At 51.7% G+C, this 26,476-nt stretch overlaps 1 protein-coding gene across 1 annotated transcript in view; it reads left to right on the top strand.

The window, feature by feature from the left end:
* The first annotated feature begins 283 nt into the window (after window positions 1–283).
* The window catches only part of TMOD1 (tropomodulin 1), an 84,483-nt gene continuing 58,290 nt past the window's right edge, over window positions 284–26,476 (top strand). The window contains exons 1-2 of the mRNA XM_027614459.2: window positions 284–413; window positions 19,627–19,792. Of these exons, the coding sequence (XP_027470260.1) occupies window positions 19,673–19,792 (120 nt within the window). The 5' untranslated portion in view covers window positions 284–413; window positions 19,627–19,672. The remainder of the gene's footprint in view (window positions 414–19,626; window positions 19,793–26,476) is intronic.

Here is a 26,476-nt window from a genome sequence, read left to right as displayed (position 1 = left end):
ACCGCCGCTTACACTCCTCCTGGTACAATTGGGGAAACCAAGACTGAGACTCGGGGCTAGCCACACCCCTTCGTCCGCGGAACCAAGCCTCGAGGCGGCCCGGCCCCTGCCCCGCGCTGCCCACAGCGGACGTCGCACCGCGGTCGGGGACGGTGCGCGGCGCCCCGGCGCCCCCGAGTGGAGGGAGAGGTACGAAGGGAGAGGGCGGTGGGCGGGGCGGGGCGCGGTGACAGCGCGGGGCCGGGCCCGCCCCTGGCTCCCACCCCCGGAGCCCACAGTGCCCGCCCGCCCGCCCGCCCGCCCGCGGCCGCCCGGGAGCTCGTCCAGCCCCGCGCTCCTCTCGCCCGCCCGCCGGCCGCCGCCAGCGCCTGTCCGCCTGCCGCCCGCGCTCGCCCCCGCGGCTCTACGGCCCGGTAAGCCCCCCACCCGGCCCGGGGTACCCCTAGCGCTCGCGGGGCTCCCTGCCCCCGCGCCGGGGCCCCAGCCATATCTGGGCAAAATATTCAGCTGTCGCCGCCGCCGCCAAGAGGGACTGAGCGTGGCTCCCTCTATAAATAGCCGCTGCCTCGGATTGCCTCCGGGGCTGGGGAGCCCTGGTCTCGGGGTCCGGAGCCCCGCACTCCCGTCCGCGCCGCTAGGCTCCCGGGGCCCCAGCCGGGGCGCCCTCGTCTCTGGCCCTCGGCGCCGCGTCCGTAAGCGGCAGAAGGAGCCATGCTCTCGCAGAGTGGCGCCGGCGCCGGGGTCCTGGAGGAGCGGCCACCCCCGCCACTCACCACCCGCCGTCCGCTCGACTCCCGCGCCGTGGGGCTCGGAGCCGGCGGGCCCTCTGCTGGGGACAGGTGCCCGGCCGAGCCCGGCACGAGGCGTGGCCCTCCTCCGGCTGCCGAGAGTTTGGGGGTGGGAGTGGGGCGTTCGTGCTCGGTGGACTAGGAACCGAGGTTCGGGCTGCGCCTGTTGGTGGCAGGAAAAGTTTCCCAAACTCCGGGAGATGACGCGGTTTAAAGCGCCACGATACACGCATTTCGTGCCGAGGTAGAGCGGGCAAGAAGCCCCCCTCGCTGTCGCCGACTCACGGGGTGGCCTTGGCGAGCCCCCTCCCTTTTCTGGGCCTCAGTTTCCCCGTTCGTAAGGGCAGGGTCTGGTTCGGGAGATGGAGCTTGGAGTCTGGGCGGTGAGAGCAGCAGGGCGCGCTCTTGACCGCTGGCGCTCCCCCACACCTGTTCGCCGGCTCCGGTCTGGGACGCTGGGGGCACAGCCGAACACAGCTCGGGGCGCTGTGGAAACCGGACACTTTGGCAGTCGCTCTGACGCAGGCCTATCCTGGGACCTGCTAGGGCCCTCGGAGTAGCGTGCGCCGTGTACGTCCAGGAAGAGCGTCCCACGGTAATTATGGGCACCCCTGCTGGGAAGCAGCCACCACCCTTGAGCATGTGACTCAGACAGCTTTTGACCCAACGAACCGCGCAGGACCAGAGGCTCCAGTCCAGCTGCTCCCTGGCCTCAGTTTCCCCATCTATACAGTGCCTCTGATGCGGCCTTGGAGCCACCCCCAGCTGCCCAGCCCGGTCCTGCTAGACCGACCCTGCACGTGGTCTCCACCTTCACCCTCTCAGATTCTTCAGGATGACCTAGCCCAAGTTTTTCCATATTGGAATCACAGACCCAGACCCTAATTCGGGTTCTGGGCCCTCAGACGGAGCACCCCCCCCCCCTGCAAATCCTCATCTTTCTCCCAGTGATGACAGCTATCATGTTCTTTGTCAAGGGCCACAGAACCCCCTGCTCAAGGTCACGTGCTGCTGGACAGGCCAGGAGGCCTGCAGGCTCCACTCGCCTTTCTCCTCTCTTTCCTGACCCTTCCTGCCACTTAGGCAGGTCTTGGGGATCTATGAGTACCCCACCAATGGCCCCTCTCCTTTGATCTGCTGCTGTCCAGAACTTTCCCTTGCTCAGACAATAGCGCCCTCATTCTGAAATTTCATTTTTGTTTGAATTTTACTTTCTATTATATATTTTCTCTAGACCCACCTCAAAGCCTCACTGATAAAGAAGGGGAAATGAAGACAAAGAGAGTCCCATCAGTTTGAGCCGTACAACAAACAGGCAGAGTGAAAGCAGGGAATGTTGTCACTTGGTGTCTTTACTCCCTCTAATGTGCCAATCTTGCAAACACGTTTTTGCCCGTCTTGGCCCCTGAGTTGCTCCCAGCCTAAGTGGAGAGCCAGTGTCCTCTAAAAATAGCCTCCTCCCCACCTTATCAGGGCCTCACACCTTCTCCCTCCTCCAGGGTAGGGCTGCTTCCTGCAGCTCAGCAAAAATGTAAAAACAGGGAGTAGGTATCTCGTGGCAGCTCTGAGTAACAGGAGGTGGACTGACCTGGAGGTCAGGACACCTGGCTCCAACCCCAATTCTGCCACCCGTTTAGAGTGGCCTTGAGCCATGAGGGGGTGGGCAGGACGGTCACCAGGAGACCTGGGGTGAAGAGGGCTCAGAGGTTCCCTTGGAGGACTTGCTAGTGTGAGAAAAGTGAAGTGCCGGGGATGAAACTCAGGGGGGCCCACCCGGTGAAGAGGCGGGAAGGAGGAGGAGAAAGTAGCTTCCCAGGGGCCCAGGGAGGAGAGAGGTCAGCAGTGGCAGCTGCTGAGGAGAGACGGAGGGGCTGAGGACTGGGAAGGGGCCACCAGGATTGGCAGCTGATCATGGGTGACTCTGGCCGGGGCCTTGCTAAGGGCTCAAGCATGGGATCCACCACTGCTTTGCTGGGGCCAGTGACCCAGCCTGTCTGTCTGAGCCTCAGTTTCCTCCTCTGTGCGATGGGGATAATAAGAGCACCCATTTCACATGGGTTTCTTTGGGGATTAAGTGAGATGATGCTGGGAAAGCCCTCAGCCCAAGTGCTTGGTCCCTGCGATGATATTTCGAGCATTAGCAAGAGGAAGAGGCAGGCTCATGGGAGCTGAAGGCGTGGGAACAGAGCCTACCACTCCTGAAAGCTCCTCTGAGAAAGGAGCAGGGAGGGAAGGTAGCAGGAGCTGAGGACAGGCATGGGGGGATGGGCAGGGGAGGGCAGGTGCTTCTGGGATGAGGCTTGTAGGAAGAGGTGGAGAAGGACCCAGAAGACGGGAAGAGGCGGAAATGAGGGGTGTGCATATGGGAGGACCGGGGGCCTGCCTTAACCACCTGCTGAGCGTCACAGACTCTAGAATCACCTTCCTCCAGAATCAGGCTAAGCAAAGAAATAAAGTAAAGTAAAATGAAGCCAGTCCTGGCTCAGACCCCTGCGTCCCCTTGGCAGGCTTCAGTATCTGTGAAGGAGGGTGGTGATGGGCCAGGAAGGGTAGTTTGACTCTGCCCAGGAGCCTTGTGACCTTGGCTTGCTTATTTCTGAAATGACATCATCTATCGATGACTCCTGCTGAGTCCAGGAGTCATAATGGCCTTTTCCAGTCAGTGTTTTGATTTTTCAGTCTTACTAATGGACCAGCCAGGCTGCCAACATTTCTAAAGAGGGCAGTTCACTTTTCACTTAAAGCCAGAGCACCAAACAGATCAATTAGTTGGCTGCTCGGAGACATTATCAGTTTAAAGCCTGACACAGTCCTGTTTCTGTGGGCGAACATGAACCAGAGAGCATAATTCTGGGGCCATTTCCTCTCTTCTGTTTTGTTTTATAAGACTCCTCCATCAGTTAATTGTGAAAGGACCCGACTCTCTTTGCTCCTAATAATGACAAGAGAATGAGCTCACTGGAGTCAACCTAGGACATGTCTGGGAGGTTTTCTTCAATGTCAGGAAGTGCTGGGTCTTTGTCTGATCTGAAAACTAAACAAACTCAAGCATTTCTTCTGTTTCTCTTTTCTTGCCTCCTTTTGTTTTTCTTTCAGACAAAAACACAAATGTGAAATGTTGAAGTTACTGTGCGTGGGGATGAGAGGGGGTGGAGGCAGGCCAAGCCCAGGCGCCCACGCGTCCCTGCCTCAGGACATCTTCTCAGGGTCCCCAGCCGAGCAACTGCTCACCCTGGGCCTTCTCGGGCGGTGACCCCCTGGCCCTTCCTGGAGATGATTCTGTTGTGGGATGAGTTGTGGCCACTGGGGTGTTCGCCCTCCATGTCCCTGGGAAGTGAGGGAAGGAGCAACGCCTCTTAGCCTCACTCAGCCTCCTTCGTGGACTCATCTCCTCTCATCTCTTAAATGTCAGTGCCACTCTCAGCCCTGTCCTCTTTCCGCCCCACACCCTCCTACCGTCCCATTCATGCCCAGGGCTCCAGCCACTGGCCATAAACTCCAAATCCCAGATTCGTGTGTCCGGCCCGGGCTGCTCTTCTCAGCTCTAGGCATCTATGACTCCAGCCAATCAGACAAAGCCGGAAGGGCATCCCAAAAGCACTTCACACCCAACAGGCCTGACTCAGGCTCATCACCCACTCTTCCTCCAGTGGGACTCGATCCCAGGACTCCGGGATCATGACCTGAGCCGAAGGCAGTCGCTTGACCAACTGAGCCACCCAGGCCCCCCAAGACATCATTTTTATTAAAAATCTACAAATGAATTCATTTAAGCCCTGACTCAAAATCCAGGGCTCTTTCTGGGTTTTTTTGTTTTTGTTTTTTGCTTTTGTTTGTTGTTAATGGAGCATGTGCAGGACACACAGATGGAGCCTGATGGGGTAGGTGGGGGCGCATGTGGGGGAGGTGAGGCAGGGACCCTAGTGATGGGGCACGTGATTGTGGGGAGGGCCTGTGGCAGGCACATATGTGGCCACAGCATGCTGGTGAGGGCAAGACCCCAGAAACGGCCTGTTGCCCGAAGGTTCGGGCTGAGCAGCCCTGGGTAATTTCCATCTTCTGCTACCTTCCCTCCTTCTTTACATTCTGGAGAAATTTAGGCCCAGATAGGGCTTTCAAGCCCAACTACCCAGTTCCTGGTCAGCCTAGAACCTCTCCGCAGACTCCTGTGTCTCATCGCCTTTTCCGGGCATGCTGCTTACAAGTGAGGCATCTGTGAGCCCAGGATGAGGGCTCCCGGTGCTGTGGTGGGAACCCGGATGCCTCCCTCAGAACCACTCAGAAGATAAGGGCGGAGGGAGCCCTAAAGAGGGACTTCCTCCTGGCAAACCCAGGAAGATTTAAAAAGTCAGATTGGAGGACAACATTGTATGCATTTGTTTATGGTTTTATACTGCATTCCATTTACACCATTAAAAGGGTTTTGAGATCGCTTAAAATAAACCTGCACAAGCAACATAACTGGGAAGAACAGAAGTTTTAAAAAGACAGGGAAGCAAGCTTGAAAATCAGGATTATGAAGCCCTGAGAACCTGATGGGAGCTCAGGGCCTTGCTCTTAGCTTTTTTTTTTCTGAAAAATGAATATACCTGTGCATGACAGTTCATCACCACATGTCACCTCAGCGGGCGGGGGGGGGGGGGGGGGCGTCTCCCTGAAGGGTACTCAAAAGCCCAAGTTAAGAATGCCCATCACAGAATAAGGGGAGGAAATTAGGCCAGCTTCTTGGCTGAGATGGCAACTGTTTCTGGACACCCCAGACAGCTCTGGGATGAATCATGACAGCCCAGAGGAAAGGGACACGAGATGAACTGGGGGGCGGTTGGTGTCTGATGAAAAGAACCCCAGTCTTTAAGGAGAGAGAGGTGTTTTCTGAGCCCTCCTTCTCAGAGCGTACATCACAGTGGAACACTAGGTAGAAGGCAGTTGTTGTTTTTTTTTTTGTTTTTTTTTTAAGATTTTGTTTATTTGAGAGAGAGAGACAGAGACTGAGTAAGCATGAGCAGGGGGAGGAGCAGAGGGAGAGAGAGAGACAGACTCCCTGCTGAGCAGGGAGCCTGATACAGGGCCTGATCCCAGGACCCCGAGATCATGACCTGAGTCAAAGGCAGATGCTTAATCAACTGAGCCTCCCAGCCACCGTGGGAGGCAGTTTAGCATTGGGCTTAAGAATATGGACTTTGAGGCCACCTCCCTGGGTTCAAATCAAAGGTCTGCTTATTACTAGCTGTGTAAATTCAGGTAATTTAAAACTCTCCATGCCTCAGTTTCTCCTATAAAATGGGGTTGTTGTGGGGATCTGTTTCCCCATCTATAAAGCAGGGGTGCTGTGGAGACTAACTGAGTTGTTATATGTGAATGTTTAAGACCGCGCCTGGGATATGGTTAGCATCACACAGCGTGAGCTATGATAGGAAGGCAGCTGGGGCAGTGATGATGCGCACAGTCAGACAGAATCTTGTCTGGATTCAAATTTCAGCTCTAGTACTTACTAGATCTGCGACCTTGGTCACTGTATTAAGTTATATCACAACCCCCCAAAGTCATGTCCACCTGGAGCCTCGGAATATGACCTTATTTGGAAACAGGGTCCTTGCAGATGTCATTAGTTAAGATGAGGTCTTACTGGATTGGGGTGGGCCCTAAATCCAACGACTGGCATCTTTATAAGAAGAGGAGTGGACACAACGCGGGGAAGAAGGGCCTGAGATGACAGAGTCAGCGATGCAGGGACAAGCCGAGAAATGCCAAAGAGCATGGGCATCACCAGGAGCTAGGAGAGAGGCGTGGGACGACAGATTCTCCCTCAGAGCCTCCAAAAGGAGACAATGCTGCTGACAGTTTGGTTCCCATATTTTGACATTCTGAGTTGCAACAGAGCAAATTTAAGCCACCCAGTTTGTGGTGATTGGTTAAGGCAGCCCTAGAGAGCTGATGCAGTCAGATTACTGCAGTTCAGTCTCTTCATCTGTAAAATGGGAATAAAAAAGTACCTACTTCATAGAGTTATTAAGATTGCATGAAATAATCTGTATAAAGAGCTTATTGGGGATGCCTGTGTGGCTCAGTCAGTTAAGCATCTGCCTTTGACTCAAGTCATGATCCCAGGGTCCTGGGATTGAGCCCCGCATCAGGCTCCTTTCTCAGTGGGAAGCCTGTTTTTCCCTCTCCCTCTGCCACTCCCCCTGCTTGTGCTCTCTTGCGCTCTCTCTCTCCCTCTGTCAAATAAATGGATAAAATCTTTAAAAAAAAACCTGCTTAAAAAAATAAATAAAGAGCTTATCACTGTGCCCATTATGCAATATGTACAGAATAGCGGTTGCTATTATAAGGTACGGTGACATACTGGGTATAATAACCCCGAGGCTGAGGTTAATAGCATTCTACTGTATGTCTGCATTAGAATTTATATACCCAGTGCCTTAGGGATGAACTGTGATGTGGTTCCCAGTTTTTTGCTAATATAGATAATAGATGACTTGTACATATATCTTCGTACGATTCCCTGAATAAATGAGTAGAATAAATTCCTAGAAGTAGAATTGCTGAGTCAAAGGGCGTGTGCAATTGGGTAGATATGGCTTAACTTGCCTTGAAGGAAGGTAAACCAATGTGAGCCTCTCTTCTGTGTGACCGTGCTGGTCTCCCCCACATCTTGTGAACACTGGGAATTCTCAGGCTTTTGCATCTTCCTCAATGTGATGGATGAGAACCAATGGCTTATTTCTTAATTTACGTTTCCATAGTTATGAGTGAGCGACATTATCTGCTCATAAGATTTTTAGCCATTTGTATTTTTAGGTGAATTGCCCATTCCTTTCCTCTTTTTACATTTTCACTGGGCTGGTTTTGTTGTTGTTTTGGTTTGCTTTGGTTTTTTGGTAGGACTCTATTAAATTAATTAGCCCTGTGTTCAATGAGCAGCAAATGTTTTCCCCCACTTGCCATTTTCCTATGGCATTGTTCATGCTAATTTTCATATTGGTTTTTCAGAAAATACAAAAACGAGTTTCATAAGCTGGACCTTGTGTTAACACCTGCTGTGAGGCAAGGTGACGAGTTATGTTTGTAAAATGGAAAATGAGCAAAGGACTGGCCACAGGCTTTTCTATTAACTTTTTAAAAAAAGACTTTATTTATTTGAGAGAAAGGGAGAAAGAAAGAGAGAGGGGGCACGAGCAGGGTCGGGGGGCAGGCAGGTCTACCAATGCTTTTGATTTATGGCTGGGAAAGCCGGGAATAATGCTGGGCATTCATTCATTTACTTAGCAAACCTGCCCTCAGCACCTGAGAGGCACAGGCTTTGTGTCGGACCACAGGAGAGAGATGCTTGCTCCCAAGTCGCTTTCAGTCTTGCGGACAGAGGGGTGCAGTAAGACAATGTTTCTGACGGCCTCTCCCATTTGTACTAAGATGTCTGGCTTGCTAGAACCCTTTGCAACTGGGAGAAAGATGACATGGAAGAGGCTGGGCCTGGTGAGAACTCATGGTGTTTTGCGATGGGGAAGTTGCCGGGATAGGTGGGGAGAAGGAGCCCCAGAGCAGACTGGCCTGGTATGCAGGCCGGCTAGGGTCAGAAGATGGTTTCAGAGCCCTTTCCCGGAACACTGTTGCTTACAGTGATTTGTACAGTGACTCAGACACTGTGATGACCTCAAGAGATGCAAAATGAAAATACACACTGGTGCGTGCACACACGAGCACGTGGCCTTTCTAATTTAAACCACTGGACAATTTTGACTGACGTGTAGACCTTTGAGACTCCATGTGTCCTGGGACAGGGCTCGTAGCAACTGCAGAGGGAGACAGGGTCAAACCCTGTGCTTAGTTTCCCTGCTTTTTCAGCAGGTGTTTTCCTGTATGACTAAGAGAATGAGATCAGCTGGGGGGAAATAAAAGCAAACAGGCCAAAAAACAAGTCTCTTAAAGATAGCTGGTCTCTGGGTCCCCATCCTCCCCACTCAGTGGCCCCAAACATCTTTCCTAATTGAATCAGGCCTTAAATCTCATCTTTCACCTCCCGAACAACCACCATCAGTGGAGACCTCAACTGTCTCTGGAAGGCCTCATCTGGGACTCTGTCATCCCTGCTCACATGCCTTTTGTAACCCCTCCCCACTAGCTCCTGAATCAGCCCAGTGCATCTCTGGACATTTTTTTTACTGTTAGAAAGTTCCTGGCACAGATCATAAGTCCACGTCCTGGGAATCTATGTCGTCTGCCCACCGGGGAACCTCAGAGCATGTCTGTCCCTCCTTCCCAGGGTCAGCACATTACAGGTGTGAAGAGTGTGACCATGTCTCCCCTGGTCCTTCAACTGTTCTTCATGTGACACCCCACTCCTCTTCTCTGGACTCAGCACCACTCATGAGCAAATGTCCAATACACAGAAGAGGTCACCCACATGGCCAGTAGGTATATGAAATGTACTCAGCATCATTAATGAGCAGGGAAATGCACAATGAGATACCACCACCCACCTGCCATCATGGCTAAGGCTAAGATGAAAAGTACTGACCATACCAAGAGTTGAGGAAGATGCGGAGCAACTGGAACTCTCATACATCACTGGTAGAAATGTAAAATTGTGCAATTACTTTCAGAAACGGCTTGACAGTGTCTACTGAAACTAAATGTACGCTTACTCCGAGCCAGCAATTCAACTCCAGGTCTGTACCCAAGAGAAATAAGTGATTATTTCTACCAAAAGACGTTCGTTGCCCTATTTATAATTACCAAATACTAGAAATAACATAAATGGTCATTACCAGTAGAGTAACTAAATTATGGTATAATTCATTTAATGTAATACTGCACATCAGTGAAAAAGAATGAACTGTTGCGAACACACAACACGGGTGAATCTCCCAGATGTGATGTGCGTGAAAGAAGCCGGACATGAGAACATACCCACTGTGTGTTTTCATTTATGTGATGTTCAAAAACAGTTAAAGCTCACCTGTGGTTTTCAAAGTCCCTTTGAGGGAGATGGACCAGGAGGAGGTATATGAGCATTCTGGTGGGCTGGAAATGGCCCGTGTCTTCCTCTGAGGGGTTTTTACATAGGGACAGACATGGAAAATTCAGGGAGCTATACTCTCAAGACTTGCACACTTGACTATATATAAAACCAATGCCTTATTAAAAAAGAAAAAAGCCACCCCCACAAATGAAAGAGTGGGGGCCCAGAGCTGAGCTCCAGCATGAAGTTGAGCAAGACCACCATTGCCTTGCTTCAGCCACTGTACTTTGATTAATGCAGCTGAGATCCCACCATGACCTTTGGGGCCAACACCTCACACCTTCGTTACAGTGGGTCGACGGTCACTTGAGAATCCCTAAATCTTTCTCATGGCTGCTCAGCCATGTCCACCCATTTCGTGCTTGTGGGGTTGGCTTGTCGGGACTCAAGCGTTGTGGGACAGAGAGAAGGGGAAGGAAACCAGCGATCTGAACTGTGTCGTCCTTTGTCTCATTCCCTCTGTACGGCACCCCTTGAGAGGTGAATGTTGGGCCCTCACTTTAAAAACAGCTCCATGAATCTCAGAGGCACTGTGTGACATGACCAAGGCTGCCCAGCCAGATAGAGCCGGTCAGGGGCTTGAGCCCAGATCTGTGTGACCCCTCGTCCAAGCTTTGCCTTTCATCAGGCTGACCCGAGATGAGGCCCCATCTGTAACATGGGGCTTGTGGCCTAGCTGTACCCACTCGTGGTAGATGGAGACACCATGCGTGTGACATGGCCCCAGGGATCTCTGTGTGAGTGTTACCTCCCAACTTCATTGTAAGTATCCTGAGGGCCAGGAAATAGCTTAACTTCTGTCTGTGCCACAAAGGCTCCCCCAAGCCCGCACATAGTAGGTTCTCAGTAAATACCCAATGAATTGGGTTGTAGAAACTGAGATTCAGAGAGGTATAGCAACTTGCCCAAGATCACACAGCAAGTCCTCAACCAACAGAACTTGTAACCAGATCCCCTGACTCCCATCACAGTGCTCCATCTGCCATTGCCCAGTGGGACCAGCTTCCCGTAGACCGCAGGGACCGGAGATGCTAATGGTTTGAAAGATACTGAGGGAGGAAGGAAAAGATCATCTGAGGTGAGACAAGGCTGAGTCTGGCCCTGGGGCCTTCAGGATGTGTGTCTCAGGGAGAGGGCTGGGGACGGGTTATAGGTGACACAGTTGCACAAACCGTACTTTCAGGAGGACGCTGGGCTTGGGTGAATGCTCTGCAGATACTCTCTTAAAATTCTTAATTTTATCTTTGGATTTGTGTTTTTAAGTGAAGTCCCATGACCAACAGAGCACGCACCAGGGCTTAGAGCTTTGGCCCACTCGAGGCTCCACCTCCTGTTGCCTCCCCTCTCCCTGGGGACAGGTTCTTAGACCCCAGCTGCCTCCCCTCCTGGGGCCCCCAGATCCCGCCAGCCTCCCTGGGGATCTCTGGTGCGTGCACTGGCAATGCTGAAGGACAGGCCTCTCGTCCACCCCGGTCCGGGCACCTAGCGTCCCAGCACAGAGGTCACGACACCCTCGGATGGCTCATCTCTGTGTATTGGGGTGGTGGCCCCCTGTGGGACGGGGAGATGCCAGGCTCCACCGTCTGGCCCCTCATCGGGGCAGGGTGTGTGTATCCTGCTTCGGGCAGGAGAAGGAAAGTGGCAGCTAGTGGATTTGGCATGCGTGCTTTGTGTCGCAGCCCATGGGCGCCTGTGTGATCCAGAAGTGAGACAATAAGTGAGAAAGCACCATGACACATCGAGAGCAAGATCGCGAGAGAAAAAGGTAAAACTCTGTATGTTGGTATCTTTAGTGGTACTTTTTCCCTGATTTTGAACAGAGGACCCTACAGTCTTATCTTACACTGGACCCAGACCCAGCTAATCCAGCAGCCAGCCCCACCGGGGAGGATGTTTCCCAGGGCCGGGTGGGGGTTAGGCGGCAGGCGAGGGCTCCCTGGGGAAGCAAGATGGCAGGGGACGGGGGCCCAAGTGGCTGGGAAGCTCGGTGACAGGTACGCGGCACCCTGAGGCACACTCACCCCTCAAGTGCAGGGGGCGTGGAACCAACCGCAGGCCTGGAGGTGGCCGAGGCTTATGCGCCGCAAAGGTCTCTGCACATTGCGTGGCAATTGGTACGATTCTTGCATCACATTCTATGACCCTGTTCTAAAACCCGAACCTTGAGGAAGTTAAGCCCCCCAGAACTTCCATTTGTCTGCCCCTTCCGCACCCTACCTGGCAGCCCCCACCCCCCACCAACCAAGGGCCGGTTGACTTTCTCCCTTTGTGGGTCACTGGCCCGGGATGGAATTTTGTCATCCGCCCTGCTCCCTGGGCCTGTGTCCCTGACCAAGCTGCGGTGACAGGCCCTCACTCTGCGCCAGGCCCGGCTGCACACTGAGATGCGGAGCTGGTCAGGGGGTGCTGCCCACCAGGCCCAGCCAGTGAGGGAGGGGACAGGGTGCTGAGGGGCCTGGGCGCACAGTCTTCCCTGCTCCCTAGGAGGCTGTGCGGGGGGAGGCGAGCCACTCCAATAAGGAGGTTGGGATGCTTCACTCTCTGGAGGGACTGTGCCTCCAGCACTTAGCAGGACTGCCGAGCGCATGAGAGGACAGCCGGGAGGACTGAAATGTCAGGGGTGGTCGGGGCGAGTGGTCTGGCACAGCTGGAAAAGGAAGGCCTGGGCTGGATCAGAAGCTGGGGAGGCCCAGAGGCCACCAGCTCTCCAATGGCCTCAAACCCCAGGCTGAGGAGTTTGCTCTCTGTCATAATGGGGCCTTCCAAGGTGGCTTTCAGCTTGGGAGCAGCATCAGAAATGATGTTCATGAGGATCGTTTAGAGGTTGAGCTGGGTGTGGACGGGAAGGTAGGGAAACTGAGGCAGGGAGAGGTTGGGGGGCTGTTGTGATAACATAGATTTTAAAAAGGCAAGCCTCATGGAAACGGAGAGGAGGGACACATAGAAAGGTTGGGAGAGAGGTAAGCTTCTGGTCCCCAAAGGACAAATACGGTAGGATTCCACTTAGATGAAGTACCTAGGGTAGTCACCTTCACTGGGACAGAAGCAGAGTGGCGGCTGCCGGGGGCTGGGGAGGCAGGGCGGGCAGGATGGGGAGTTGGTCTTAACGGGGAGAGCCTCAGAATGGGAAGATGAACGAGTTCAGGAGTCGGGTGGTGGTGAAGGCTTCGCAACAGCGTGACTGTGCTTCATGCCACCGAACTGTTTTCCTTAAAAAGGTTTAAGTGGTAAATTTGATGTTATGTGTATTTTAGCACACTTTCAAAAACAGTATAATGTTTAAAAGATAAGAGAGAAAGCGAGAGAGGACTGGCGGGCATGAGGACTGACCAGAGCGAGGGGAGTGGGAAGGGAGAGTGCAGGCGGCCCCGGGTGTGACTGGGGCTGCGCGGACGTGGTCACCCAGGTGAGGAGACGGTGGCGGTGGTGGGCCGGGGCCCACGCTCAGCGTTGGGCGTGTGGGGCCTGCGGGACTCCAGGAGTGCCTGGCAGGAGCCGGGGCTGGAGTGACTGGCTGAGAGTCACCAGCTTATCACTGGTAACCGACCCCACACAGGAGAAGATGAGAAGGCCCAGGGGCAGCGTGAGACGTGAGGAGAGGGCAGAACCCAGGGGATGGGTGGGCCAAGGAGAGTGAATGCGTCATCGGGGAGACTGAGGAGGAGGGGCAGAAAGGAAGGAGGGAAACGCAGAGAGTCTGGGCTCTCGCAGGCTGCAAGGAGCAGGCCTCATTCAGCGGGCCTGAGTGCGATGAGGGTTGTGTGTGGGAGAGAGGGTGGGCCCCCCAAGGATCGCGGGAGGATGGGGTTCTCATGGGAACCCAGCAGGAGCCACAGCAGTCCAGGCCTGAGGGAGCAGGGCATTTCTGGGGACACGGTGTTCTCTGTCTCTCCCAGTCCCGTGAATTCACCCTCCTCTGAAGACTCTTACTCCCCTAAAAGTCTCTTCCCTCATGGCCTCCGCTTCCACATGCTCATGATGGTCTCCTCATCCCCAGCTTGCCCTGCCACCTGCCTCAGTTTCTCCTTGTGTCCCTGTTCAGTGCTGTTGTGGGTTGAATTGTATCCCCCCAAAATTTGTACCTGTGAATGTGAGCTTATTTGGAAATAGGGTCTTTGCAGATGATCAAGTTAAGATAAGGTCCTAAAGGCAGGCCCTAATCCAGTATGACTGGTGTCCTTATATTAAGGGGACATGCAGACACAGACAGGTACACCACCAGCTCAAGGCTAAGAATGCCTGAGGCTCCCGGAGCTAGGGGAGAGACGTGGACCACATTCTCCCACAGAGCCTTCAGAAGGAGCCAGCCCTGCCAACGCCTAGATGTTGAATGTCTAGTCTTCAGGACTGAGAGACAACAATTTCTGTTGTTTAAGCCAGTCAGTTTGTGGTACTTGGTTAAGACAATCCCAGGAATTAATACAAATGCCAAGAAATAAAAGCTCATTCACCCAATTCCAAGCCACCTCATGGCTCATTGACTAGCCGATCAATCAGTTGCCCTTGAGCCAGGCACCCACTTTGTCCAATCAGCTGAGAGGAGGTGTCACATGATATAAAGCATGGCTGCCCCCAGGGGTGCCTAATGAAGGAGGGCAGTGGGGAGACAGCTCTCTCAAGAGGAACAAGGGGCATCTCAGGCACTCTTGTGTCCCTGAAGCCAAGGGAAGAGAGAGGTGCAGGCTTCGGTGATGAGGGATCATGGCCTGAAATCTCTTTGACCAAAATGTCTTCCAAAAGAGAAGGACAAAGACATGAGAAGATTGGGTATGAAGAATCGACTTTGTAAATCAGCCTTTCTTTAGCCATCATCAGGCTGTTCACTGTGGCTGAAATAAGAAGATGGTATAACTGGAAAAATATTCATTTGAATTTGTGACTCAGCCCCTCCTGACCTCAGGGAAATGCAGTCCATAAATCCAGACACTGCTGCAGCGCCTCCTTCCGGAGTGTTCCCATGGGGGCGGATGCTGGAAAAGCCATTAGCAGAAGTGACTGGACCCATTTCCCATGAAAGATTTAAAAGTGCCCTTGGTACTCCGAGAACTTCCCGGCCTCAGAGCTTTCATTTCTGAAGCTTCCTGATGGATGGCCTCAGCTCTTGACCCACTAATTTTTACTTTCCAGCCTGTCTAGTTTTATTTCCTGGCACAGCTTGTAAATTCTGTTTTTTCCTGTTGAACCGCGGTCTAAGGCTACTGCTGTTGAGAAGCAGGGCGGCCAGATGCTCCCGCTGGGGTACCACAGACACAAGATGTGGAAGACTCAACGTTAGCAATGTGTCTTACATTTCTTGAGCCACCCTTTTGTTTTTCTTACCAGCTCTTACTCAGGACTCGATTTATAAAGCAGGTAAGAGAGGAACTTCAGGCTGGCCTTCCTGGGAGCCTCATCATCACCCCCTTCCTGCTGCTCCCTCCCCGTTTGGGTTCCCAGCCCTCCCAGACCTGGTCCCCCTCTTTCCATTTGAAAGCTGGGAAAACAAAAGATCCAAGAAGAGAAGGGACTTGCCCAAAGGCCCAAGGACACTAGACCGAAACCCAAATGTGCTCATTCTCTACTAGCACACTTACCAGGCACAGGGCTAGGCACTGGGGACGCGAAGACCAATGAGACATGGGTCCTTCTCTGAGAGGAGTTACAGTCTGCTGAGAGGTCATGGGGGAGCGGGAGGGGGATGGGAAGGCGACCCCAGTAGCAGCAGCAGGGGGGCGGCAACCTCAGAGTCATGGCTAGTGTTTGCTGAGCCTGTGTTGACTGCACACCAGCCTCCGGCTTTGCCCCTGCTCTGCTCGTGGCCACCTAACCTTTACAACACCCTATGGGGGGAATAGTACCATTACCCTCTCACTGTTCAGTGTGATTGGCAACCTTTTATTTCCGCAGCTGAATCCCCCTTTCTTCAAGGGAAATCTGGCACGGAGCCCCAAATAAACACATCAGGCAAAACCAAGGTGAGCCCCCTCACTCAGCCTTCCCTACGTAACCCCCAGCAGGGACCCTGGGGGAGCCTGAGGTCTCCCTGCACACGGTTTAAAGACCACCCATCTGATGCAATTTTTGGATGGCTCCAAGAGACACAGGTTACAAGCAGAATTTCCCCGTCCACTTACGCTCATTGTACAGATGAGCAGACGGAGCCCCAGAGGAAGGGAGGGATTTAGCAAGGGCCACCTGGGGAGGCATCACCACAGCTAGCGCTCCAACCGGAGTCTCTGAATCTCAGCCCAGTGTCCACCCGTGGCACCTCTTTTATTAGGAAGTGGAAGCCTTTTATTAACAGCTATAAAACACCATCCCTTCCGAGGCACATTTTAAGGTCGAGCTTGCCGTGGGCTCGGTGCACATGGTTTTCACGTCCCTCCCACCCCTACCCCTCCGCACCTCCAGCTCTCCACGTCACTGACCCCAGGAGGAGAATCTTGCTTTAGAGAAGCCAATTCTGGGAGCCAAGTAGGTGAGTGTGGCTTGAAGCTGACAGCTTCCTAGTTGGCCTTAGGAGCCCTCCGCTCCTCTCAGCGCATTGAATGTAAGGTCTCATCGCTCCCTAACATTCACGGAACACTTGACATTAGAAAAGGCTTTTAAATCCTCTGAAATGGGATTTTTGAATTAACAGCACCTTGGAGTGTATAAGAAGAACATTAACTTCCCTTCCCTGTGTGTACTAAGAGGGAGACTCAGGAAAGTTAATGATTTTACCCCTCAGGGCGGCATCTCTGGAGGTGGCCCAGCCCTCCCTCCTTCAACGGGCCCCAAAGTTGCCACCTACTTCTCTCTACTTGTGTCTTCGCAGCGGCTTTTCCTACTCCTCTCTTCCCTTGTCCTGGCTCATCCCTTCTGCAGGCTCTGCCTGTCACTTTTTTCTAAGGATTTTAGTGCAGATCATCTAGGAAATGAGTCGGCTGGCAAAGACAGCAAGCATGGGAAGCTCCCCGCGTCCCAAACCGGTCCCAGCTGCTTCTGCCCCCAAGTCGCATCTGGGGTGAGTCTGAGTGACTCCCTCATGTGACCCAGAGGTGAGGCTAAGGCTGTTACCCAAACTTTGCTTCGTGGGATTCCAATTCCAGGAATACTTTCTCAGAGACATGGTTTCATGGTTAAAGACCAGGGAAATTCTGCATGTAACCTATTTCTCCTGGGGGCACCCAGTGTGTGGAAGCATACCCAGAGTTTTGAGAAGTCCTGCGGTCTCAGGTCCTGTGGAACTTTGGATAACCCAAAACCTGTTTGATTGCCCAAAATATGTTTTGCAGCTCATTCAGAGGTGTCTCTGTGAGTTAGTTCTGGTAAATTCACTAGGGTCCCTCTTGGCTATAGATGCTCTCCTGGTTCCACTCAAGAAAAGCCAAATTAGGTTATTCTCTGAGAGCGTTCACAGAGGGTTTTGTTTGTTTGTTTGTTTGTTTGTTTGTTTTCATCTATACCAGAGCATTGTCAGCTGCTTGTGCTTTCTTTGGAAGTAAATAGAAATGAATCAAGGGGGACCCGTTTATGGTCTGAACATCGCATTCTTGGGGTCTGGGTAAAGGAAGACATCAGGCCAAGCCAAGCCATTCTTAGTCAGATGGATGGCACTGGGGTTTTCTGTGTTTGGGAAGCGAGTGCTTTCTTATCAGGCCAGCTGCCATATTTCTCCTACACATATGCCGGCACGTGCACAAACGTGCATTAATAACACGCACCTCTGCTTTCTGAAATGGAGGCTTTTCCTGTTAGCTGATGAACTTTTTTTTGTTTAAGTGCACTAATTGTTTTTAGTTAATAACTATTCCAGCTGGTTGACTGATTAGCTGGTTGTCTTTTCCTAGCTTTCCTTTCTCTCTATGCTGGAAAATCCCATCAGTCCTGTCACAGAGGAGCCATGATGTGTGTGTGTGTGTGTGTGTGTGTGTAGGGATCTAAAAACACAAACTGCTGATGAAGGAGATACTGACTGTATCCTTTTGCTGCGGCTGCCATAACAAAATACCACAAACTTTGTGGCCTAAACAACAGAAATGTATTGTCTCAAAGTTCTGGAGCCTCAGAGTCCAAGATCAAGGTGCCAGCAGGGGTGGTTCCTTCCAAGGGCCATGGAGGTCTGTTGCAGGCTTCTCTCTCAGCTTCTGGTGGTTTGCTGGCAGGCTTTGGCGTTCCTTGGTCTGTTGGAAGCATCACCCTGATCTCTGTCTTCATCCCCACATGTGTTCCTGTGTGTGTCTGTCCAAATTTCCACTTTTTATAAGGACGCCAGTCATGTTGGATTGGGAGCTCACCCTGCTCTAGTAGGACCTTATGTAAATTGGACGAGTTATTTCTGCAGTGACTCTATTACCAGGTAACGGCACATTCTTACTTGCAGAGCGGTGCTGGCTTACGGAAATCCCGGGGCCCAGAACTTCAACAGATGAATCTGAGGGGGCTCAATTCAACCCATAACACCAATGCTGTACACAATAGTGTATTCCATTCCACAGCATCAAAGGAAGTCCTGAGCTGTTGCCTCACTATTTAGCCTGTCAGCTTCAGAAAGGAGGGCGAGGGTGGGAACAGGCTCAAACACAGAGATGCTGGCAGCTTCTGCAGCAAGCTGACATTTTCCAAGAGGAGAAGAGCCCACGGTCTCCTCAAGGCTGTCTGATGGGATAAACAAAGACAGGTAGAACTGCCATTAGGTTCATTTCAGTAAAAAGCATCCTGTTGCATGTGTGGCCCCGGGTTGGGCCCTGGGGGGAGGGGGATGCAGCAAACTGACACCCTGCCCGGGGGGGTGGGGAGGGTCACCACAGGAGATGGATGTGAGCTGAGTGGAGGGGTGTGGGCCCAGTGTGAGGGTCATGATGAGTTTTGCTTAGTGAGGGGACATGGAGGCTTCACAGCGGAGGTGATGTGTGAGCTGGGCTTGTCATATTATCAACAGTTTTAGTCAAGAGGGAGGACAGAGGGCTTAAGGCAGATCAGGGTACATATGGTGGTTCTAGAACTTTCTAGTAGCATGATTTGTATGAGTCACTCAACCTTTCTAAGCTCCATGTCCTCCTCCGTAAAATGGGGTAACAGGGGCACCTGGGTGGCTCAGTTGGTTAAGCAACTGCCTTTGGCTCGGGTCATGATCCTGGAGTCCCAGGATCGAGTCCCGCATCGGGCTCCCTGCTCAGCGGGGAGTCTGCTTCTCCCTCTGACCCTCTTCCCTCTCGTGCTCTCTATCTCTCATTCTCTCTCTCTCGAATAAATAAATAAAATCTTTAAAAAAAATGGGGGTAACAACAAATATCTACTCAAAGGTTAAATTAGAAAATCCCTGCGACGTGCTTAACACAGGGCTTGGATGTGGTGGTTAACGTTAGCCATTATTGCTGGCTGCTTTTTGTGAGGCTTGACCGAGATGTTGTAGGCAAAGGACCTGCATGCAGCAGGTGTTCAACTGATGCTCCTCCTCTTACAAAATCAGCTTTGGCAGAACTTCCAGCTTTCATGTTTTCCATCAGAACATGGAGCGAAGGGTGGGGGGTTGTACAGAAAAGCATTTGAACGACTTGAAGAATAAAATAGTTTTCGAGCATTCATAAGCCATTTAGAGTCCTCTGTTTACTTGGAATTAGTGGCCGTGCCAATATAATCAATGACAATTTATTCAGTCACATGCCCTCAGGACTTTCACCTTGCACAGTTTTATTGGAGAATTAATCCAGCTTAGTAGAGTATCCACTATAGTAGTTACTATCCTGACGATTCATAGAACATGCCCGGCCACCATGTGAATGCCAAGCATTGATTTGCTCTGAGAGAGAAAATCCAAGAAGGGTCTTTCTAAGATCTTTCTCTTTCTGGTAGGTCATAGATCACAGAAACTCAGAAGACAAGCACCAATTCTCTTACCATGTCGTACAGACGAGAACTAGAGAAATACCGTGACCTGGATGAAGATGAAATCCTCGGAGCCCTCACGGAGGAAGAGCTCAGGACCCTGGAAAATGAGCTGGATGAGCTGGACCCTGACGTGAGTAGGCACTAAAAGGGGACCATGTCATCACAGGTGCAGGGACAGCAACCATTACCACATGGGGGAGGGACAGGGGCAGACTTCCCGTAGCTACCACTTCCCGTTTCCTTCTATGGCAGTGACACTGGAATAACACTGCCCTTGCAGGTGTGTGTGTGTGTGTGCACGTGTGTGCACACACACGCGTGCATGCATGTGTGTTTGTCGGGGTTTTCTAGAACAGCAGAATCAACAGGATGTGTATATAGGGAAGAGATTTATTGTAAGGAATTAGCTCACACGATTACGGAGGCTGACAAGTCCCAAGATCTGCAGTCAGCAAGCTGGCAACCCAGGAGGGCTGGCAGTGTGGTTCCCGCTTAGGTCCAAAGGCCTGGAGAACCAGCGGAGTTGATGGCGTAGTTTCAGACTGAAGGCCGGTAGGCGCAAGACCCAGGAAGAGCCGATGTTTGAGTTTGAGTCTACAGGCAGGAGGAAAACCAATTACCCAGCTCAAGGCAGTTCCGAGGGTCAAGAAGGTCAAGATTTTTGTTCTATACAGAACTTCACCTGACTGGATGGGGCCCACCCACATTAGGGAAGGCAATCTTTTTTTTTTTTTTTCTCAGTTTCAAATGTTAATCTCATCTAGGAACATCCTTACAAGCACGCCCAGAAAAATGTTTAACCAAACATCTGGGTACCCCGTTGCCCTGTCAAGTTGACACATAAAATTAACCATCACAAGTCTACTCCTTGTCCACGTCACACCCATACACATCTGAAGTCTTACTTCTCTCGTTATAAGGACAGTAACGAGGTCATGAGAGGAAGGTAGAGTCCAGAAGAGGAGGTGCAGTCCTTGACAGTCCATAACTTAAGTACCATGCTATAAAATTAGTAATACTTAGATACTATAATATAAAATCAATACCTCTTATGTTACATGATAAGAGAGTAAGGGGGGGGAACAAAGATACTTGCTTCACACACACACACACACACACACACACACACACACACGCACACACAGAAACATGTTCAAAACAAAATGAGGAAACACTCATGACAATTATAGTCTCTGTTTCTCTAACAGGTCACATGGTTGCAGCTGGTATTTATAACTACCTTCTTCCACTCCCCGTTCTGTATTCCCTTTGCCTTTAGCAAGCACCTTGTTGGTCACGAGTCTTCGCCTGGTTGGATGACTCAAACCTTCATTCCTGAAGGGTCTGGGCCTGTAGTAGCCCTGCGTGGATTGGGTTGTTGTCATTTTCCATTGACTCCAATCACAGGACGTGGTGCTCATAAGAAGCCCCTCAGCAGGGCGCCTGGGTGGCTCAGTTGGTTGGGCGACTGCCTTCGGCTCAGGTCATGATCCCGGAGTCCTGGGATCGAGTCCCGCATCGGGCTCCCCACTCAGTGGGGAGTCGGCTTCTCCCTCTGACCCTCTTCCCTCTCGTGCTCTCCATCTCTCATTCTCTCTCTCAAATAAATAAATAAAATCTTTAAAAAAAAAAAAGAAGAAGAAGAAGAAGAAGCCCCTCAGCAGTCTCTGGATTGCAGGCAGATGCTCCCGTACCTCCGATGTGGGGCAGTCGTCCAATTCCACATCAGTCACCTCGGCCAGTACAGAAATTCCTTCTCTGCCCATTGATTCAGTGGCATAAGGAGCCCTGAGTAGCCAGGCGGGAGTCTCAACGTCCAGTCCAATGGAGTCAGTGTCGTGTCTTCTGGTGGAAACATTCCTCCCTTTGGGACTAAGACCTCTAGGCTAGAAGAGCATAAGGTCACAAGGCCAGGAAGCAAAAATGCTTCCAGTGGGTCACTAGGGGTAGCAGTGAGGCGGGCCTCTCCCATTTCTACCTTTGATTCCTGGACCCATGAATCCCGACCGGGGGAGAAACAGCACGAGATGCTGGGCATGGACTCAGAGCAAATACAGCCTTCTGGAGAGTCCTGCCCCAGCCCCACAAGGTATTGCTCCCTAGCAGGCACTGTAACTGTCTGCAAAAGCGAGCTCGCCCGTTCTCTCCAGCTAGCTGCTGCAGGGCCATGGGGACCCTGTGTCATGGAAGGAATTAACTGAGGAATAAAGGGCTGCAAGAGTCCCTTTCACTGGTGGGATGTGTCTTTATCATTGCCTTTCATAGTTGGGACATGTAAGAAGTGTGTTTAATGCTCAGAATTGGCCTCTGCAGTCAGGATGACAGGATCAAGCAGCAGGAGGCTCCCTGGTCGAGCCTGTGGTTTGGCCAGCCTCCATGGAGCCGTGAGCAGGGCCGAGAAAGGGATTCCCAGGTGGCCTGCTAGACAGGGGCCTGCATCTTCTACCCAGATCCCCAGGTCAGTGCTCAGTCCAGAGAAAGTACATAATGAATATTACTGAATGAAGTGAATTTTCCATTTTATATATATTTTTAGTTAAAAATGGAATATTTCACACCTTTCTTTGAAAACCTGTCATTGCTCAACTGTGGTTTAACAGTGAGCCATAAAGAAAAGAACACCACTATACCATTGCACTAACCCTCAAGTAATCACAATTAGTGTAGAGGGAGAAATGCAGGACTAGAGCTTAGATGTCCCAGCACCAACCCCGGCCCTGTCTCTTACTCTCCATGTGACCTTGGGCCAGTCCCTGTCCTTCCCTAGGCCTCAGTGTCCCCATCCATGAAATGATGGAGTTGGTTGGTCCCTTCAGGGCTCAGCTGCCATGACCTTATAACCTGGCCTTATCTCCAGATTCAAATAAATGTCTTCTTTCTAGAAAACCCAGATTCCTAGGCTAGGGGTCCTGGATCTTAGGCCCCGTAGAATGACAGATCCCTCTTTCTATTCATGACTTCCCACTGCCCAGCCAGAGGAGATGGATCCTCTGATGAAGCTTTACTCCAGGGCTTTGGAAGGCAGTGTTGGTGCGAGAGCCTTGGGTCTCCTCCTCCCTCCCCTGCACCCCTGCTGCCCGGAAGCCTGGGCTTCAGGAAAAACAAGCACCATAGGCAAGGAATAACCAAGCTCCCAGCTTTATTGCTATGAGGTGATTCTGTTCTAATTCGATCCTAGACCACTGTCACATAGAATTACACGAACAGGCAGCTTTAAAAAGTGAGAACCAAAGGGGGATTAGCTACTTTTGTCAGCTCAGTAAATATGGCGTAGTTGCCTGCCGGGTGCCAGGCCCTGTGCGGGCCACCACAGGGGAACCTGGCAGGGACCCTGCCCTCCTGTCAGTCGGCTCAGGCCGGGGAGTGCAGGCATGATGAACAGCGTCCTCAACGGGCACAGACAGGGAGCTCAGGGAGACGATTGATTCTTACTGGTAGAGGCTTCACAGGGCAGGTGATTTGGGAACTGGGCCCTGGGATTTTTCTGAGTCAAGAATAAAAACAAAGAATTCTAGGCCAAATGGAGGCCATGAGCAAAGGCTCTCGTACGAAAGGTAACCGGGGACAGCGGTAATTAGAATCTCAGTGCAGTTTCTGTGGGGCATTAGATGACCTTGGAAGGAAGTTTCGGCTGGATAATGGTGGAGCGGGGGACATGGGATGCACGGCCACCCAGAGAGTTTAGACTTTTCTCCGTAGGCCTGAGGAATCTTTGAGGGGCAGTGACTTGGTGGGCTTGCTGGTTTCAGAAGCTCTGAGGACAGATGGACCAGAGGAGGTGCCAGCGACATGGGTGGGAGGCGAAAGGCCCAGCTGGTGGTGGGAGAGTTCCTTTCTGAAGCTAAGGAAGGGCCCTGTCCCTCTCCGCAGACTTTCCACCACATTGCAGACTCTTTCTGTCCCCAGGGCAATGAAGTGCAAGGCCTATGCCTCTGGCCTTCTGGCTGTTGGAGTTGTTCCCCTGCAGGGGGCGGGGATGGGGTTAGATGAAGCTGTGTCTGCAAGTCAGGCAGGTGGTGCCAAAGGTCCTAGCCAAGCATTAGACCTGAAGGGGGCAGGGGGCAGGTAGAAAAGGCCTCTCAGGACTGGAGTATAGCCCCTACCTAAGGCCTCTTGGGGCCCCAGCTGGGAGCTCTGTTTCAGCTCTAATGTGGCAAAGGGCTCCCCCAGTGCCCCCACCCCAAATATCAAGGTCTCTGGCCTTGGTAGCAAATTCCCTCTCACACAGCCAGCACCCCCAGTTCTCCTCCCAGAAGATCAGCAGGAAGGTGGGTGCCCACTGGAGGGACGGAGAACCTGGGGCCCAGAAAGCTAACTTGCCCTGGTCACAGGACCAGGGTGTGGAGACTCAGATTCCAGACAGGCTCCGAGTGCTCTCTCAGCTTCCACTCTGGCAAGAGGAAAATAAATGTGCTTTTGGATTTGGAGGAGGGTTGAGCAATCAAGAGACCCGTGATTCTCATACCATTGTGATTTCAAAATGGACGTTTTCAAAGACCCCTTTCTCTCTAAGTTCAAGAACAAGGAAAGAGAAGTCAGAGAGAGGATAGGAGAGAACAGAGACCAGTGGGGTTGTTTTGTGTTTTTTTTTTTTTTTTTTTTTTGTCCCAGCCACACAATTGGCCCCTTCACGGAGATGTCTCTGTTACCTGATTTGCAAGTCAGTGTGTGAGTTTTGAGAAGATCTAGGGGGACCTTCGTACTTTCTGAGAGCACAAACATTCCAGCTCAGTTTCACCTGCCCTTGGCCCGTGTTCTGAGGTCAGCACAGGGAGAGGCCAAAGGTATGCAGACTAGGAGAGGTCTCGATGCCAGCCGTCTGGGAGGAGCACAGGAACCAGAAGAGTCCATGCCCCCAACTTTGAGAGCAGGAACTGACCAAGAGAGGGGAAGGAGGTTGCTCTAGGTCACGTGTCCAAACAGAACCAGACCAGGCCCCAGGTCCGCTGCCCTGTCTGGGACACTCTATACGGCTTCTGCTTTCATTTCTGCTTAACAGGTGCTTATATGGCACTTCCTATGCCCAGGCACTGTTCTAAGCACTTTGAAAATCTTCATTCATTCAACCATCATCGTAATCCTGTGACGCAGGCACTGTTATCAGCCCCATTTTGCAGATAAGAAAACTGAGAGGTGAAGTAAATTGTCCAACGTCCCACCCCTAGGCAGTGGATGAGTCTTGACATGGTTCTGAGAGCCACTCTGAAGCTTCATGGGGGTCTCAGAAAGATAGTTTGAGCCACAGATGTGCTCTGGTTTTGTAACTGGGGTGAGTGCTGGATGAAAATCATCCTCCTTTCTTCCTGGAAGCAACCTGAAATGCAGAAGTCTGTGTTCGGTCCTGGCTCTGTTCCCAACTCAGGCCTGTGCCCTCCCTATTTGGAGCTCAGTTTCCTTATCTGTAAAAGGGGTGCAGTCAGCCTAGATGCCTCCTGACACCCCCTCCAGCTCTAACCAGCTATGATTTGATGAGCAGTTCCTGGCAGCCTTGTTACCTGAATTTAGCTGACACTTCAGGGGGGTAGGGTTTCAGTGATGCAGCTGTTAAGCTCCAGTGTCACGTGACAGAGTAGAGTACTCAGAGTTGGAAAGCAGCTTTGTTTGCAGCAGAGGGTTCCAAGCTTGTGCACATAAAAAAATTTTTAAAAATTAAAAAAAAAGTCCCTGAAACTTTCTATCTCTCACTCTGCGGCCTGGAAAAACTTGAGCTTATCATGAGATTGTTGCACTTGGACTCCCACGGGAGAGGAATGCTCCATGTGCTAAAAGTATCCACTGTTGACTGATTCCCCAAGAGGATCTGCCCTTTCTCGTCTCTCGGGAGTTAAGTGGATGCTGCTCTGAAGCCCAGCCAACTCCTTGGTTCAGATTGCCTTTGCACCAGGCAGTGGGGAAAATGGACAACGTACAGAAACATTGAAGACTGACGGGTCACACTGTGACTTGTGCAGGGAGCCGTGTACACGTTCTTATGGGATCAGTAGGTAGTTAACATTTACTGGTTGCACCATGGGCAAAGCTTTGTGTGGATGATCTCATTTAATCCTCTGAGAGTTTTGGTCATGGGCCCCATTTTAAAGATGGGGAAACTGAGGCTCAGAGAGATGAGGTAACCTGACCAGGATCTAACACAGATGGTGCTGGGATTCCAGCCTCCAGCCCTGCCCCTAGAGCCCATGCTGTTAACCACCACCTCCTGTGAGCGCCTATGGGCTGGAGCCTGCCAGGGCCTGGGGTGGGGAATAACCAGCAAGTTGTTCTTTTCCAGCACGATTTCCTTTGAAGTTGTTATGTTAGTTTCACCATCAATACTAATCTCCTAAAAAAGAAAGAAAAATACCATCAAGATCAAGAATTTACTTGTAAATATTGCTTGATAATGAAGCTTTGGGGAAAAGGAAGAATTTTTCTTAAGTGTCTCAGTAAAAGGATTAAAATGTTAGCAGGAGGGAAGATGGTAGAGATAATCCCAACCTTATAAAGAAAGCGGGTTCAGTGAGTTGGTTTTGAAGTCAGCCATTGGGAGGCTTTGGCCCTTTATAGCCACAGAAACAAGAGTGGAAAGCAACAGTCGCCCTGCAGGGCCCAAAATAATAATCATAGCTCTTTTCTCTGTGGAGGGCTTTTTACAGGCCAGTCACTGTGCTAAGTGTTGTATGGGCCTCATCTCTACGAGGATCACTACGAGGATCCTATGTGATCGGTCCTTAAAGTTTGGGGTCCATACCATCGGAAAAAAAAGAAATGGATGACCAGAATCACACAGCTGGTAGGTGGGAGGCTAAGCACAGGCAGACCTGTTTCTCTTAGTCCA

The sequence above is a fragment of the Zalophus californianus genome, chromosome 13 (genome assembly GCF_009762305.2).
Source record: "Zalophus californianus isolate mZalCal1 chromosome 13, mZalCal1.pri.v2, whole genome shotgun sequence".
Classification (NCBI taxonomy): Eukaryota; Metazoa; Chordata; class Mammalia; order Carnivora; family Otariidae; genus Zalophus; species Zalophus californianus.
Note: the sequence above shows the minus strand (reverse complement) of the source record. Positions and strands in the feature narration are given on the sequence as shown.